The 15,745-nt window shown below is 41.2% G+C and overlaps 1 protein-coding gene across 2 annotated transcripts in view; it reads right to left on the bottom strand.

The window, feature by feature from the left end:
- The window catches only part of mpv17 (mitochondrial inner membrane protein MPV17), a 28,368-nt gene extending 12,765 nt beyond the window's left edge, over positions 1 to 15,603 (bottom strand). Inside the window, exons 1-5 of one of the 2 annotated variants that reach the window (XM_083790130.1) lie at positions 15,398 to 15,603; positions 14,391 to 14,464; positions 5,090 to 5,205; positions 3,058 to 3,150; positions 1,883 to 1,978 (exon numbers count right to left, since the gene is read on the bottom strand). In XM_083790130.1, coding sequence (XP_083646256.1) covers positions 1,883 to 1,978; positions 3,058 to 3,150; positions 5,090 to 5,205; positions 14,391 to 14,463 — 378 coding nt within the window. In that variant the 5' untranslated portion in view covers position 14,464; positions 15,398 to 15,603. Of the gene's footprint in view, positions 1 to 1,882; positions 1,979 to 3,057; positions 3,151 to 5,089; positions 5,206 to 14,390; positions 14,469 to 15,397 lie in introns of both variants that reach the window. The other variant, XM_083790129.1, reaches the window with a different exon arrangement.
- Positions 15,604 to 15,745: the final 142 nt, after the last annotated feature.

The raw sequence follows: 15,745 nt of genomic DNA, 5'->3' as shown, positions 1-15,745 counted from the left end.
ATTAAGTGGTAGTCCATTTATACCTGACAGAATTTGGTCTCTTCCCAGGTTTTTATTATTTCACAATATAACTGACAATTAAAGAATTACCATCGCCAGCCAATAACTCCAGTAAACTAATGAATAGGAATCGTAATTACATTATTACTTTAACTGACATTATCTTCATGAGCACTTGTCATGCAATGCATATGTACAGTACAGTAGTAGTACAGTCTATTGTCTGTCCAAGTATCATAATATTGGTCTGTTTACGTCTATCTGATATCAGGGTATGTTGTAGTTGTTTCTATTAAGAGTTTGACATCACATTGCGATGCACTATTAGCTTGTAGATCAACTCTTTTTGGGCAGGCGAAACGGTCTCCCTATGGGCTCTGTGACAATAGCTCTAGATCACTGCCAGAACAAAGCAGATGATGTTAGCATTCCACCTCAGACATAACGGCAGCAGCTACCCACGATTACAGCCAGCCAAGACACTGTTACACCGGCCTTGCCAGCTACCCAGAGCCTGACAACAATTAATGAGGGGACCGAAGTCTGAACAGCCAAAGTTGACGCCACTAATGGGCATCGAACTGCCAGCACCAACAACGTCAGTACCGGGCCCAAGAGAAGAGACAGAGTAGCAGTAGTCAGCCAAGATTGCCATTTCCACAGTCCCATCCCTCTCCCATCCATCCATCACAGGAAATGGTTTAAGACAGAAAGACATGGGTCAGGTGGTTTCCTATGTACGTATGAGCTGGTTGAGAGAATGAGGACAGTCTCCTGGGGGAAAGGCCTAATGCTTCATTAGCGACAGCACATGTCCCAAACCACTCAGAGGGTCCCTAGATCCCAGTTTGAGAACCACTGTGTTATGCCCCAGGAGCTTACTACTGGGCTGGTCTTACAAATATCTGAGCGACCAAAGATTTCCATTCTGTCAAGAATTGGTGCCATTCAATCACCAAAGCATACCAGCCTGTTTGCACCACAATCTTGAGTTTGTAGCCTATTATTTTCAAATAATTTAAAACTTTTTCCTATACAACAAACAGATAACATTTACCACCATGAATAAGCGATTAAAAACCAACTACTTTTAGAATATTGAGATGTGCATACCTTAGGATCAAGCAGGCAATATAATAACAATATTCACAATCACATAATTTCATCCTGGAATTAGTGGCCACAGCAGGTTGTGGAACGATGCAAGTTGGGAACCTAGTATGCAATACCCATTGTCATAGCACCCGTTTTAAACGTCTGTCTGTGTCCCATATGGAGATCTCTGTATACAGTATGTCTGTCTGCCTGTGTCTGAAGAGTGCAAAGTAGTGGGGTCGTATCCGATACTTCCGTGACCGCGGAGAGCAAAGGTCCAGGTTATCAAATATCAAATGGCAGGTGTGAGGTTGCCATGGCAATCAATTGGCAGAGGCTGGGAATTCAACAGGCTCATTAGGTCCACTGGCAGAGCCTGACCAGAGCCTTTTGTGGTGTTTTTGGACAACGGTGTATCCCAACGACTTAGGCCAGGCACTGCACTCCCTGTGGTGGTGTGGGACGTGTGTGTGAAATTTGAAGTCGAGTTACGTGGAATACAGACATACACACGTACAGAGACGTGGTGCATTTATAGTAGGAGGAACTGGGGCAAACTTTCAACAAAAACAGCCGATGTTGAGCTTGTAGATCAGCTATATTCGGCAAAGAGATTTGGTGTAGAAGGGGAAAAAAGGAGAAGAGGGGTCTACTAAATATATAAGTAGGTTTTCAGTGGTTATGTACGTAATGACAAATGTTTCTCAGTACTGCTCGTTTGTAAAGCTTTGTATGAATTCAAATAAATACACAATATGACAAGAGTGATATAACAAAGACATCCCACCCTCTTCAGCTTTGCAACATTGTCTTCCAGTGTCAGTCCGTTCAGAGCTCCTGAGATACACAGGAAGCCGCCCAGGAAACAGGGAGCAAAACACACCTACACAAACACACACAGTAAAATGCTCAATGTTCATTTATCCTCAGTGTTAAATATGTACACTACAGTATCTATACTCACATTAGTGTGTATTTGTGAGAGGAGGCAGCACTGGAGCAGCCCAGACAATTTAAGAATGATTACTATATGCCAGGATTTCCCCCTGTTCAACCCTTATTTTGAAGAAACAAAACACCGTGATCGGAACCGGATGTTAACATTTAGGTTGTTTGTGTTGTCGGATTAGGTTTTGATCTCTCGCTAGCCGATGAGAAGTACAGGGCGGCGCCATTAGAGCGACCGCTATGCTCCGTGCAATAAGCGTTGTTTTGACCAGGAATGCCGCCTGGGACGGGGAATTGGAGATAAAAGAGACTGAAAGCGTGGGTGCACGTGCAAAACAAGATGGCGCAGTCCAGTGTTATGGCTAACAACAGATAGCCATCCGAAGCTAATGTGAGTAGCCTTTTGACTAGATCGGATCAAAACATGTATAAAACTGAATTAACGTAACTTACGTGTATTGCCGCTTGCCGAGACTAATCAATTAACGTAGATTACGTTTATTGGTGGGGATTGTGTTAATTTACACACAATGTGAGATGTTGCACAAACCTCTGTGCTATTAGAGAATAACATGGCTATGAGGATTATTATGGTCTATTTAGTCTATATTTAGTCTTTGTAATTATTAATTCCAAATCTTTCTATTGTACTAAGGCACATTTGTAACCCACACTCGTGTGAAGTGAGGGGTGCTCATACATCATATTCTGGAGATGGGAGAAAGCTGAGAGAAACCTGCTCTCTTCTCCAGACGAGATGTAATCTGCTCAATGGCAGAGGGCAACATGCAAGACTCATTGTCCTCTTAACATCCTGCGTGTTCAGCCGCACACCACTGCATCACGCAAGTGGACAATAGGCTCTGTGCATAACTAGTCCTGAGTTTCCAAAAGGTGTAGAAGGCTCAGAAGTAGTTTTGTACACATACAGAATGAAGGTGTGTTACAGTTCAAATCTACAATAGCAAAATGTCTGTCATGTCAATCTGGTCAATGACAACTCAGATGTCTCACCTGGTCAACAAGCATTTTCTTCATGGCAGCAGTCTTCGTGCCTCCAACGACTAGTTTGTCCAGGACCTTGTACCAGCCTCCTATCACTGGACCCTGGTGTGGGAAAGACTCTCATATAAGTCAGAGGAAAACAACCTCACAACAATGCATAATGCCTGATTTATACTTAATAATATAATACTGATACTGATCTACAAACTATAGAGGGCGCATGCGTGTGATATCATCATCATACCCGGAAGCGGAAGTTATGCGGGAACGCCTACCGAGTGGCAGAAAACTACATTCGGGCCTTGACAGTCCATATATCCAAAGTCCTATCTGATTGCATTAAACAACGTTAAACTACGTTAAAATCACTTTGGTACTCGATTTGCCACTCACTTCATGCATGCACGAAGCCTCTAAGTATAAGCCCAACTGTGATCATTCTGTGAGCAGTAGGGCTGTGGTTTAGTTTGGCAGCTCAGCCTGAAAACTCCAGTTACAGAAAATACACAAATCTCACTAAAATCAATGAATTTCAATGGTAAGAAATAAACAGTAAGATTATGAACAAGAGAAACATAAACATGAAACAAATAAATAAAAATAGAATATTGTGAGCCTGAGGCTTCTTGTTTGTGGCAGTGGAGCTTAGTTTCCAGGACAAATGTTGACATGTTGTCTATCTATGGAACCTTGGACAATAACAATAGCCTGTTGTTGTGTTGTAAGACGATTAGGAAAATATAAATACACTTTCATTGAGACGCTGTGACGTCAAAACTTGATAATAGATATAAAAAAAGAAACATGTCATTTTGCTAGGTGAGACTGACTTCTGCTGTTGTCAAAACATAAAGAATGGGTTTAGAAATAACTCGCTCCATGGGGTGTGCCACGGAGTGAATATCTCCCCCAGGCTAGGTTGCCTAGGACTAAGTAAATTGTGGTTTTCACGTTTCATGTTGCCAGTTTTGCAAGAGAAACAAGTGGCCAGGTAAAAATTAACAAGCTAAATTTGTAATAGCTGATCTACAAGCTCACAGCGACAGATTGTGAGGTTGTACATCTGTTATTTAAAAACACATTGAGAATAAATTGAAATATAAAAAAAAGAAAATGAAACATTTTAATAAAGAAGTCACAAAATATTTTCAGATGGATGTCTGTGGACAATTACATATTAATCTGGGGTTCCTTGACTTGAAGAAATGTGGGAACCATTGGTTTAAACATTAGGAAGCAAGCCCAAAAGCAACTACTGTACACTTTAGAATCAAGCCCCAAAAAAACATCAACCAGCAACTACCAATAATTTATTTGCACGTGACTTTACAGAAAAAAACGTATAATAAGCAGACATGGCAACACTGCCTGAAGGAAGCAAAACACACACACACACACACACACACAAGTACCTTGGCGGGGAAAAAGGTGGATAGACTATTGAGACTCGTCAACATGCAATTCCAATTGGAGTTGATTGGTTGTCATGTTTTTCTTTTAAATAGGCCCCTCTCACTCACCAATTAGTTAAAGGAATGGAATATCAAAACCTGTTCATTGCCACATGACTCCTGAGTCAATAAACCAATATATTTTGAATACAACCTTTTTATTTGGCTTTAAATTAAAAGAGCCAAGCAAAAAAGATTGGTTTAATAGTGGAAATGTGGTTTTGAATTTACAGTAGGACTGGTACTTATTAGAGGTACAATAGCATGTATCAAAGAGCTGTTTACACTAGTCACACAAGGTGCCAAAGAGAAAGGCCACTGTGGCCACTCTGTTAGCACTCTTTTAGTAGTATTTATGGATCATCTTGTTTTCAGTTTCCTAATAGGCTACAAAATGTATCTGGCAATAAAGCTGTTTCTAATTTCTGAGTTGGCTATACCAGTATTAGAGCACTGTGAGTCACGAAGTTACTTAAATGTAACTCATGAAAATTCAAAATATATTGTTTCTATACCAGATTATAACTCATATGGTTATAACGAAGACACCACCAACGAATAGGGGAGAGGAGCCTAGTGGAGAGACTCACCACAAAGAAAAAACCTATACTCATCATCTTGGCTGTCCGCTGAATACTGTGATTGGCCAATCCCTTCCTCTCAATCAGCTGCTGGGAAATGACATCACCAACACCCACTAATGACCCTGGAGGAGAGAGAGGGGGGATTGTGAAGGCAAGGCGAGTTTATTTGTATTAGCATATTCCAACAAAAGGCAATACAAAGTGCTTTACACAAAATATTAAAAATAAAAATAAAAATTAATTTAAAACATTGAAGGATAGATAAGGAGGTGGTAAGATAATTATGATTAGTGGCATTTTATCACATTGTATTACATTATTTACATTGTGTGCCCAATGCTTAGTGGGCAAATCAAGCCCATGCACCTGCCAATGCATGGATGGGGGTTTCTTCACTGAGGAGAGCCAAATTGTGTTCAATGGGATGGAAGAACAGCAGGTGAAATGGCTGGGATACTGAGGAAGTGCCTTCCCTTACGGGAGAGCGGAGAAATAAATTGGACATGACTTCCTCATTACTGCTGCCAGTAGGGCTAGGCAGAATTCCAGTTTATATCTAATCGCAGATCACACCATCAATATTATCGATATATTGCGTGCCAGTACTGCCAGTGACAACTTGACTGGGCTGTATGGCGAGACACAGACACAGCTGCTTCAATTTCTCCAGTGTCTAACAAACTGAACAGGTGGCAGAATATACATTCTGAAGGATGAGATGTTTTCTCTCACTCTGCTGGAATTGTAACTGTAGTAAATATCTCTTACCCTTCTCACCTGTGTGGGTGAAGGGGGGCAAAAGAAAAACAGTTGTGATGTTTGAGGGCAAAAACACAATGGCGCAGACACAAACCCAGTGCAGATATTTCTTTAGTATTTAGAGAGCATTCTCGTTTAAGATGGGTGGGTTCACACTTTACAGTAGTGTCTGCAGAAGTTGTATACTCCAATTTTGACAAGATGTCAAGGGGGCCAGTGGCGTGCACAGATAGACACTAGGGGGTGCGACACTAGGGGGTGCTAGAGCACCCACCTGCCCTTTTGGCAATGTGTAGTGTGTGGACCATGGTGACATTGATCAATTCTTGATAAAAACGCTTCTACTATATTATTTAGGCCCCCACAATCTAAAGCTATGTTTCTATGTCAGTGGTTCTTCGATTATTATTTTTAGCAGACCTACAAGCTCGTGGCGCGCTATGAGCTTGTAGATCTGCTATTTTTCAATAGCTAAAGCATACCATAATGCGAACACCAAAATGGGTTCCCGCCCCAAAATGGGTTAAGGCAACCAGCTGGTTCCACGCGCTGCACAAGGTGCCCTTTTTTCACTTGAGCACCTGCCCCTCTAAATGTCTGTGCACGCCACTGAAGGGGGCCCAAGCCTGAATGCTGCCAAAACATGATTGGCAGTGAGTGCCTCTGATTAAAAAAAACACGTCCAAAGACGTCCTTGGCAGTGAGTTAATAGTGGAAAAAAACATCTTCAAATAGCCATCTACAAGCTCACAACACGTCGCGTTGTGGACCCACTGGTGTAATGTCCACATTCATTTGTACAGAATATGACAATTTTCTGAGTTGTCACATTACATGAACATAATCCTAAACAGTCAGTCAAACAGTCTTGCCCATACCGTTAATGAAAATTATGACTTCATATTTTATCAACAATCAATTGATAGACTATCAGGTTGGGGCTGTTTGATTACATCTACAGTATCTATGGTGTGACTCAGTGAGCACTGAAGATCATCATCGTAATGTACAGTACCACTCGGGGAATAAAGTAGTGTTGTCAATCAATGTATTGTTTTTCTTTTATGTAGGCTAACTAAAACCTCCTTAATCGCACAGTGCCAGCCTGTCTCGCAGAAGCAAAGAAAATGTCTCAGTGATCCTCCGCTCTCAGTGATCCTCCGCTACTATGAAAGTGTAGTATTCTGTATGTACATTTCTAAGGGGTGTAATCTGTCATGAATGTGTTGCTGCAGCAGAAGAACCTCCTTATCATCTAAGTTATTTATCCAAACAAAGCCTGTCCAAAACACACACATCAACTTAATATACAGTACATAGGGGTATATCCATTCATAAAGAAATGACAGCCCGTAGAATAATGGCTCTATTTAAAAAATGTGTTCAAAGTTTATTTTGGGAAACTGTAACTGCCATTGACTAATTACATTTCCCCCATGAAATGAACATGTCTATCTGTATGCAGTAAACATTAACACCTTTAATTTGTTCATGACGTATCCTTGATTACAATGGTTATGCATTATATAGGCCTAGTATATCCATTCACTGATGTATGTGTATGCTCATATCTCTAGTGATAGAAAATGATGTACATTATATTGACACCTATATCAATATCTATAATTAGACAGTTGTACATTATGCAAATCAATTGGATTGGACTTGAACTCCAAGTGAAAATGGCTAGGTCAGACTTAAGTCTACCTATTTCTATTTTATTTTTGCAGATATCTTTGCAGAAATTCACATGACGAATTACGTCTATGGAACCAATGTGAAAAAACATCTGCCTTTGGTGGGATACTTTTAAGTCGTTGGCTGGTGGCGGTACAGAGATGCCGTCATTTTCATCCTGTGCACCACTGTTAATAAAATAGACAGCACTGGTTAAGAATATAACCTTTCCTGAAAATGTCAGGGGACATATAATAAGGGCGCGTTAGGGCAACAGAAAGCAGGCATATGCACCTTTGTATGGCCGAGCAAAAGTCAACCATGAACCTTGAGAGACAATAAACATGTATTTCATGTGTGATTCATAGTCTGACACGTTCCACTGGCTGTAAAGTCAAGTGCATGGATAGAAGTGTCTTAAGAGGTAACAGACCAGACCACACACACACACACACACACACACACACACACACACACACACACACACACACACACACACACACACACACACACACACACACACACACACACACACACACACACACACACACACACACACACACACACACACACACACACACACACACACACACACACACACACACACACACACACACACACACACACACACACACACACATTTATTTAGGCAACGTTTTGGTCAAAGACCTTCTTCGGTCTTTGACCGAAACGTTTTTTTCTGCTCTAGGTGGTATAATAGCCAAAACTAAACAGCTGGGTGATCTGGGATATGCTGCCTACTCCTGTCATGGTATATATGGCAGGTATATACGTAGGGCTCAAACACAAATGTGAAAGGACAAATGGTGCTGAATAGTCCTATATGGTATTTTCTTGGAGTGCACAAATTCGGTCCTGTATAGAGCACCGAAGTCTGACGTCAATATCGGCATTAAGATTACCACTAGTTAATCTCCATAGAGAAAAACTTCCATGAACCAGGAGATGAGCGAGTGACGTCAGGACTTCGGCGCTCTACATAACAGGGGACATGGGATGGGAGCCGTGTGAGATAAGGCAGAATAGACTCATCAGAATGCCAGAGAATAGAGTTACCAGGAAATGTTTCAACTGGGATGCATCGGTAAAAGGTGCATGGGCAAGTGCAGTAGTAGAGGATGCACTTCTGAGAACAGGGTTACATGACAGTTTTGTAAACAGCTCCATGGTTAAAGACACACTTTATAGTTTACATGAAAACAAATGTTTACAGGATATATTGCATTAAGCTAAAAAGCTGTTATGCTAATATGTTTGCGCTCCATTATCCAAAAGACAAAGATCTCCGTGTGCTAAACTTCGTTCTGGGATTTTGCCCCTGCACCTTGAGACGGGTAGGAATAGAGGAGTAACAGAGGAAGAGTGGATTTGCACTTACTGTGATATAAACGATAGAGATTATTTTTAATGGCCTTTGTAAAAACATGTTTAGTAGGTGTGGAAACCTGCATCTGATGGTTCAGCAAAGCAGAGACTGGTTTGGATTTTTGAACACAAGATCGCACTTGCAGAATACTACAAACGGACAAAGAAAACATATATGCAATGTATATTTTGGGCATTAACCAAATATTTTACTTTTCTTTTTGTGTAGTTTCTGTCTTCAGGAAGTGAGTGTGATTTCGCTTATCCAATCCCGTAAAGGACACAAGGACACACACACACACACACACACACACACACACACACACACACACACACACACACACACACACACACACACACACACACACACACACACACACACACACACACACACACACACAGGCCAGATATAATTAAAGTACTATCACATTTCAGTGCAGCAATGTAAAGGGATTGGGCTGGCAGAGCATCTTGAGCATTAAGCTAATGAAAGAAGAGTGACTGGTAGCACCAGGTGTAGAAGAACTACATGGAAACTAAAGCTGCAGTATTGGAGAAACACATTACTGTATCCTAACATGCCTCGTCTCACTTATTTGCCACATTGATTCTCACGCACATTAATTCGTTAAAGGAGAATTCCATACTAAAAGGCTTTCATACCTTTCTTTGTAGTTGTTACGTCCCCACCAAAGAGGTCTAGGTGTTATTTTGTGCAAAAGCTCAATATTGGCTATTTCCCCTACCATAAGCCCTCAATGAATTGCATTGAATTGAATGGGAATTGAATGGGGCTATGGGGTGTTGTGCTAATTCGCTTATTTCCATCGCTCAAAATTATAATTATTTTGTATATCTCCTCTCTTCATAATGTAAATAATATCCCAAGCGGCACACTTTACTATACTTATTTAGATGGAAATAAGCGAAGTAGCACAACAGTGAACACCCCATAGCCCCATGCAATTCCCATTCAATTCAATGCAATTCATTGAGGGCTTATGGTAGGGGAAATAGCCTATAAGGAGTTTTTGCACAAAAAAACACCTGGACCTCTTTGGTGGGGACGTAACAACTACAAAGAAAGGTAAGAAAGGTAAGAAAGCCTTCTAGCATGGAATTCTCCTTTAATTCACAAACATTTCTTTACACGAAGCCATTCCCTGCTTACTACTCCTTTTTATGCCGGCACTGCAGCAGTGCAGCGTGTACATATTTAAATCCTGGTCATTCATGTGCATTTCAAACCATTCTTACGAGATCATTTTCACACAAAAAAAAGCCACCAGTCAGGATTTTACAGTGTAGTTCACCCATTGCAATTATCTTTAGTCTATATCCAAATATGAAATGGCCCATACCCCATTATCAATGAATCACACAACCGTGTGTGGAAATACGGTGGCGGATATGCATCTTAAGATTCCTGCCTCTAGACGCATTTATTCAATACTATACTTGCTCTCTTCTCTCACTCTCACACACACACACACACACACACACACACACACACACACACACACACACACACACACACACACACACACACACACACACACACACACACACACACACACACACACACACACACACACACACACACACACACACACACAATACATTCTGGAAGCCCTACCCCTCCACCATACTTCCTTCTATACCAATTGTGTGTCTAATTTTGTTTTCCTGCCCACTCTCCTCTCCATCAATTACAAGTCCAAAACAATGGTGATGACTCATTGGAGTTGGTAAGAGGAAAGGGTCAATTTTATTGTCCCAAAGTGGAACTTTGTCAAAATAAAAATAAAAACATCATAAAAGCATGAGTAATCTCATAATGGTAGACAGTTGGGTCATATTTATTACACTAATATTTAGCAGCTTGCTGGAGCCTGGAACAAACAATATAGCTTCAAGTGGTCTGATTTTCACAACGCATTGTGCATAAGGTTCGTATTCAGAACCTTATGCACAATAAACGCTATGACTGACTCTGTATGAACTCATGGTCTTAAAGACTATATATTCTAGAAGAAATGTTAGACCTTGAATTGATGAATTCTTGTCACGACTCCAGCACCAGCAGACCTTTTCACACTCCCCATCATAAACATTCCAAATGGGTCCGAGTTTATTTCCTGGTGCATTGTTTGTGAATATCAGAGGCTGACAGAAAATAAACTCGGACCCACAAGCTGTTCCCTAGCAACACAATTCCAGTGACAAGGTCTATAGGGAATTGTCCATTCACACAAGCAGGGGCACCTACTACAAATTCTCAGGAAGGCAATACAATTTATAGCAAATACCTGAATGGTAAATGGTGCATTTATGTAACAATTGTATCTCAAGTGCGTGCATACGTGCGTGCGTGCAAGTTATTTTTTGCATCCACATCAGGACTTAGGGTGTGTATGTAGGTGAACTTTGACCTAAACGAAGTGGGCTCTGGAGATAACTGGGCACTAGAAATGTAAACTGGAAGTCTTTGTATACAATTAAGTTTACTAGGCATTGAGCAGACGCTCATAATCCAGAGCGATTTACAGTAAGCAAGTGAAACACAAGGGGAAGATGAGACACCACACCCAACCACCCAGATGAGCTTAAGGCCGCTATCAAAGCAAATCTGGGCTTCCCTAACAACTCAACAGTGTTGATCACCTACATGTCACGCCCCATTGAAGAAATTATTAATTATAATTAAAAATAATTAAGTATTCAGTGCATAAATGAATAGTCACTAATAACTATAGGATGCCAGGTCTACAAATGAATATGTTATCTATATAACATTATAACATGCTATCGAACATTTTGATAAGCAAAGGCTAAATTGTAATTTAGATTCTAAATTACGTTTTAGCCTTTGCATAAGCCTGCAAGGTCGTCAAGGTTAGGGCAAGCGCTACGGGTCGGGATAACGTGGAGCCTTCAGATTACAGCAGAAGATTGGGAGTGAGTGAGTCTGCAGTTCTAACTGCAATGGAGAGTTCCTTACACAGTTTGGGGAGAAGGGTTTGGGATGTGCAGAGTTGTATATCTGCTGATTGATTGGCCACTGGAAGGCATTTGACGTTCAGCAGTCTACCCCCAGCACTGCATGAATTGGCAATGTCATCAGCATCATTGTGCCCTTATATTCACTAAAGTATATGGTTAATGAAGAGTGTTCTTCTCCTGTCTGTGTCAAAAACCTTAAATATGGGTTCTCCACCTCAGGAACGTGTTTACACTAAGTGCCGTGGTATACCGGCATACATTATCAGCTTATTGTCTCCACCAGGCCGAAGGCATGTGGGGAGAGTATGTTTTGCACTCCGTCCGTCCGCGTGTCCGTGTGTCCGTCCGTGTGTCCGTGTGTCCGTGTGTCCGTGAACAGCTAATCTCGGCCACCGTTAACCCGGTCGATGCCATATTTTGCACACACACTCCCTGGATGCCAACGATGAACCTCTGCCCCAAACTTTCCAGAACGGCCTGTTATAGCGCCACCAGGAGGCCGCTTTGTGCAAAACAAGTTTTTGCACAGTACACCTACAGATTTTGTCCAAACATCACGCAAATTGGTACACAGTCTCTCTAGAGCCATTCAACGAAACGGGTCTTTCACATTTATCAGACTCCATCCTGATTGGTTAAGATTGGCTTCCAAAGTTCACAGGAGTGCTCAGTTTCAAACAAAATGCTGCAAATCATGAACACATCGCGTGATTTCCGTGAAATTGTGCACCCACATTCCCACTAGGCCGAGGACGAAATGCCACATGAACAATTTCAACTCAGCCTCAAGGTGGCGCTATAACTGGCCGAAAAGTGTTTTTACCTCTAACTGCACGGATCTGTGGATAACCTGGTGGAGACCTGTGCCCGGAAGGGCACTTTTTCTAGTTTTCACACTGTATACACCAGACCAAATAGATCTACAGTACAGAAGGACAGTCAAAACACTGCCTACTGGCGCCATCTAGTGATTATGGAATGATATTACACTTAAGTAACCTAGGCTCATCTCACTACTACTGTTCTACAACAAGTCAATTAATAGATAAGACACCAGTTAAATATAGTGTCATTGTTTAAGTGTGAGCTTGTCAGCTTTGACAGATGTATGACATGGACTACTGACAGATTTATGAAACTTTCTTTCATGAAATCTAGGTTACATGGACTACTTTCTCACTCCACTGTAAAGCAAAGCAAAGTTCTTTGTTTACCCAGGGAAGTGGACTAAGCCAAGGACTTGTTTACAGCCACACCCTGCTCATGGAACATTTCATGGTAGGGGTTCAATGCCTTGCTCAAGGGCACTTCAGCGGTGGTCCAGGGATGCGAACTGGCGACATTCTGTCACTCACTCTAGTCTACAGGACATGGTACACAGTCAAAGCCTCTGTGTTCATTTTAACTCAGAGTTCGACCTGACGAAGAGCCTTGGCACAAACTGCCGTCACATGTTAGGTGTGTAGGAGACTCAGTGTACAAATGAACCCAAATGTATTTTCTGAGATAAACAATAGGCCTATAATGCAGCCATTCAATAAAGCTATCTCTGGGGTTGCTTACCTCACAAGCCCTATTCATCTGTTTTTCCATCTTGCCTCCGTGGTGTTATTACAGATTTTCTTTTAAATTAATGTATCTTTGGTACAGTGATGTGACATCACTGACAAAAACGTGATCGGAGAACCTCTAGCCTATATACAGCTTTTGTCCCCACAGGGTACAACAGTAGTAACAACAGTAGCCTAGCCTATACTGCACTTTTGTTTGTGGATTTTTAAATACAAATCCAATCATATTCTGTTTTCATTCATGTAATTTATTGTACTGGGTTCGATCCTGGTTCAGGATAATTAATGTTAAACATTAGGCTAGCTCTGGTCCATAGCCCTAATGCTTTGATTCTGCCCTGCCCAGGGCAACATTATAGGCCTATATTGATGTGCTTATTGCCTCACTATTATTATTGCACTGTGAGTGTATTGTGTTCTTACGGCCGGCCCAGGCTGAGCTGTGCCAACTGCTGCTGAAAATTTTATATTTTTCAGACCATCCATCCCCTTTAACAACTTTCAACCTGGTTTACCTATTTATGGCATGTGATAATTATTTGTACAAATTAAATAAATAGTGAAAATGGCTAATCTACAGGTTCAGGATGTGTAGCAATGCAACATGTGAGCTTATAAATGAGCTGTTTTATTCCAGTGAAGTTGTACTATTTGCCTATTCTTTATTGTGTTCTATTGTGTTCGGGGTCGGTCATGTCGCGCTATGGGGTGGGGGGCCCTAAAAATGATCTGCACAGGGGCACTCATGAGGGTTAATCCAGCCCTGGTGATGTCTCTCTTGAATATTAGCACGAATCCCGACTCTCCTTCAAAACCGCTCTTGAAGAGCACCTATAGCTAAGGTGGCTGCCTGCAATTCAAAGCTGGCCCCAGTGTTAATAAAGTAATCAAACAATCAATGTTTTTCTTACCGGCAGTCACTATCTGGACAGACCATGGATACTTGGTCATCAAGACCTGGTAGGATCTCCACAGGCCTGCCATTCTACCTGTACGAAATACAAGCTTATGTAGGTCAATCAATAGCTCAAATAAAATGCACAGTAAGGCCGCCAAGGTGTTAATTTATCCATGTGTAACAATTTCTGGGTTCAACTAGAAAAAGCAGTTCCTGAGGAAACTGTGCTCGCAGAAAATATAGAAAGAATATTTAGCATGTTGAGAGAAATATTCCTTCAAAAGTACAACATTTAAGAAATAGAATTAGCTATATTGACTATAAAGATAAATATCATACAACATTATATTGATTTAAAAGCATGAAAATCTATGGTAGAAATAGCATTTCAGTTTATAATTACATCAATAATTTGAGTTCAAAATATAAAAGGTTTGAACAGAAGTATAGTGGTTAGTGGCCATGTACTCCCCTCCTCCCCCCCCTCCCTTCCTCCTCCCCCAAGGCTGGATCCCGTTAGGTCAATCACACCATACAGCTGCCTCTCCACAACGCTCTCAATTAGAGAACAATTAATTAGATAAAAAGTCATGGCTGAGGCTGAAGTGACGCTAAAAATGATGAAAACTCTCAGCCTGTCACCCCACGGCCAAACGAAGTAAAAGTGCGCCATTCTAAATAAATTATAGGTTAAATTAAGTTATAAATATGCAACGTTACATCATGAGTGCTAGCAGCAGGATTCAATGAAGGAGACTGAAGGCATAGTGTCTTCCAACGTGACTAAACGGTGAAGATATAGATACAGTATAAAGTTCAACATCAACCCTTTATTATTTATTCGACAAGTTATGACAACCGACTTGGAAGGCTGCTAAATTGATCAGTGTGTAACTGTGTACATAAATTACTTTATTCTCGCGTTTATACATGATGCTACACTGAATGAAACAGGCGATAGAGGATCGAAGCCTACTTTATCACACAGAGAAACTGCTACATTGTAGCAAATAATCACACATGCCTGCTTCTGTTCCGTTCCCTCCTGGGCTCCAACGATTCCAATGACAGGAATGTAGGTTATTTCTTGCCGTGAATGTTTCCTGTCGGACAGCTCTTTCAGCAAGGCAGTGTACTCCCGGCCCGGGAGAAGATGAACTTGACAAATACCGTGCAAAGGTTCCCTTGCTTAATACAATAACAAAACGTTAGTTTGAAAATGTGTGTTCCACCGGTGATTGAATGTCTCTTTAAAGTGCTGTCTAGCAGTTAAATTAAGGCAAAAAGTACCAATTCTACAGACCATAACGTCACTTCCACCGTAAACATCCGAAGTATAATTACATGTCATTGCCCTCTAGTGTCCAA

This window comes from Protomyctophum parallelum (genome assembly GCF_964188405.1).
Source record: "Protomyctophum parallelum genome assembly, chromosome: 19".
Classification (NCBI taxonomy): Eukaryota; Metazoa; Chordata; class Actinopteri; order Myctophiformes; family Myctophidae; genus Protomyctophum; species Protomyctophum parallelum.
This window is presented reverse-complemented; position numbering and strand designations above follow the sequence as displayed.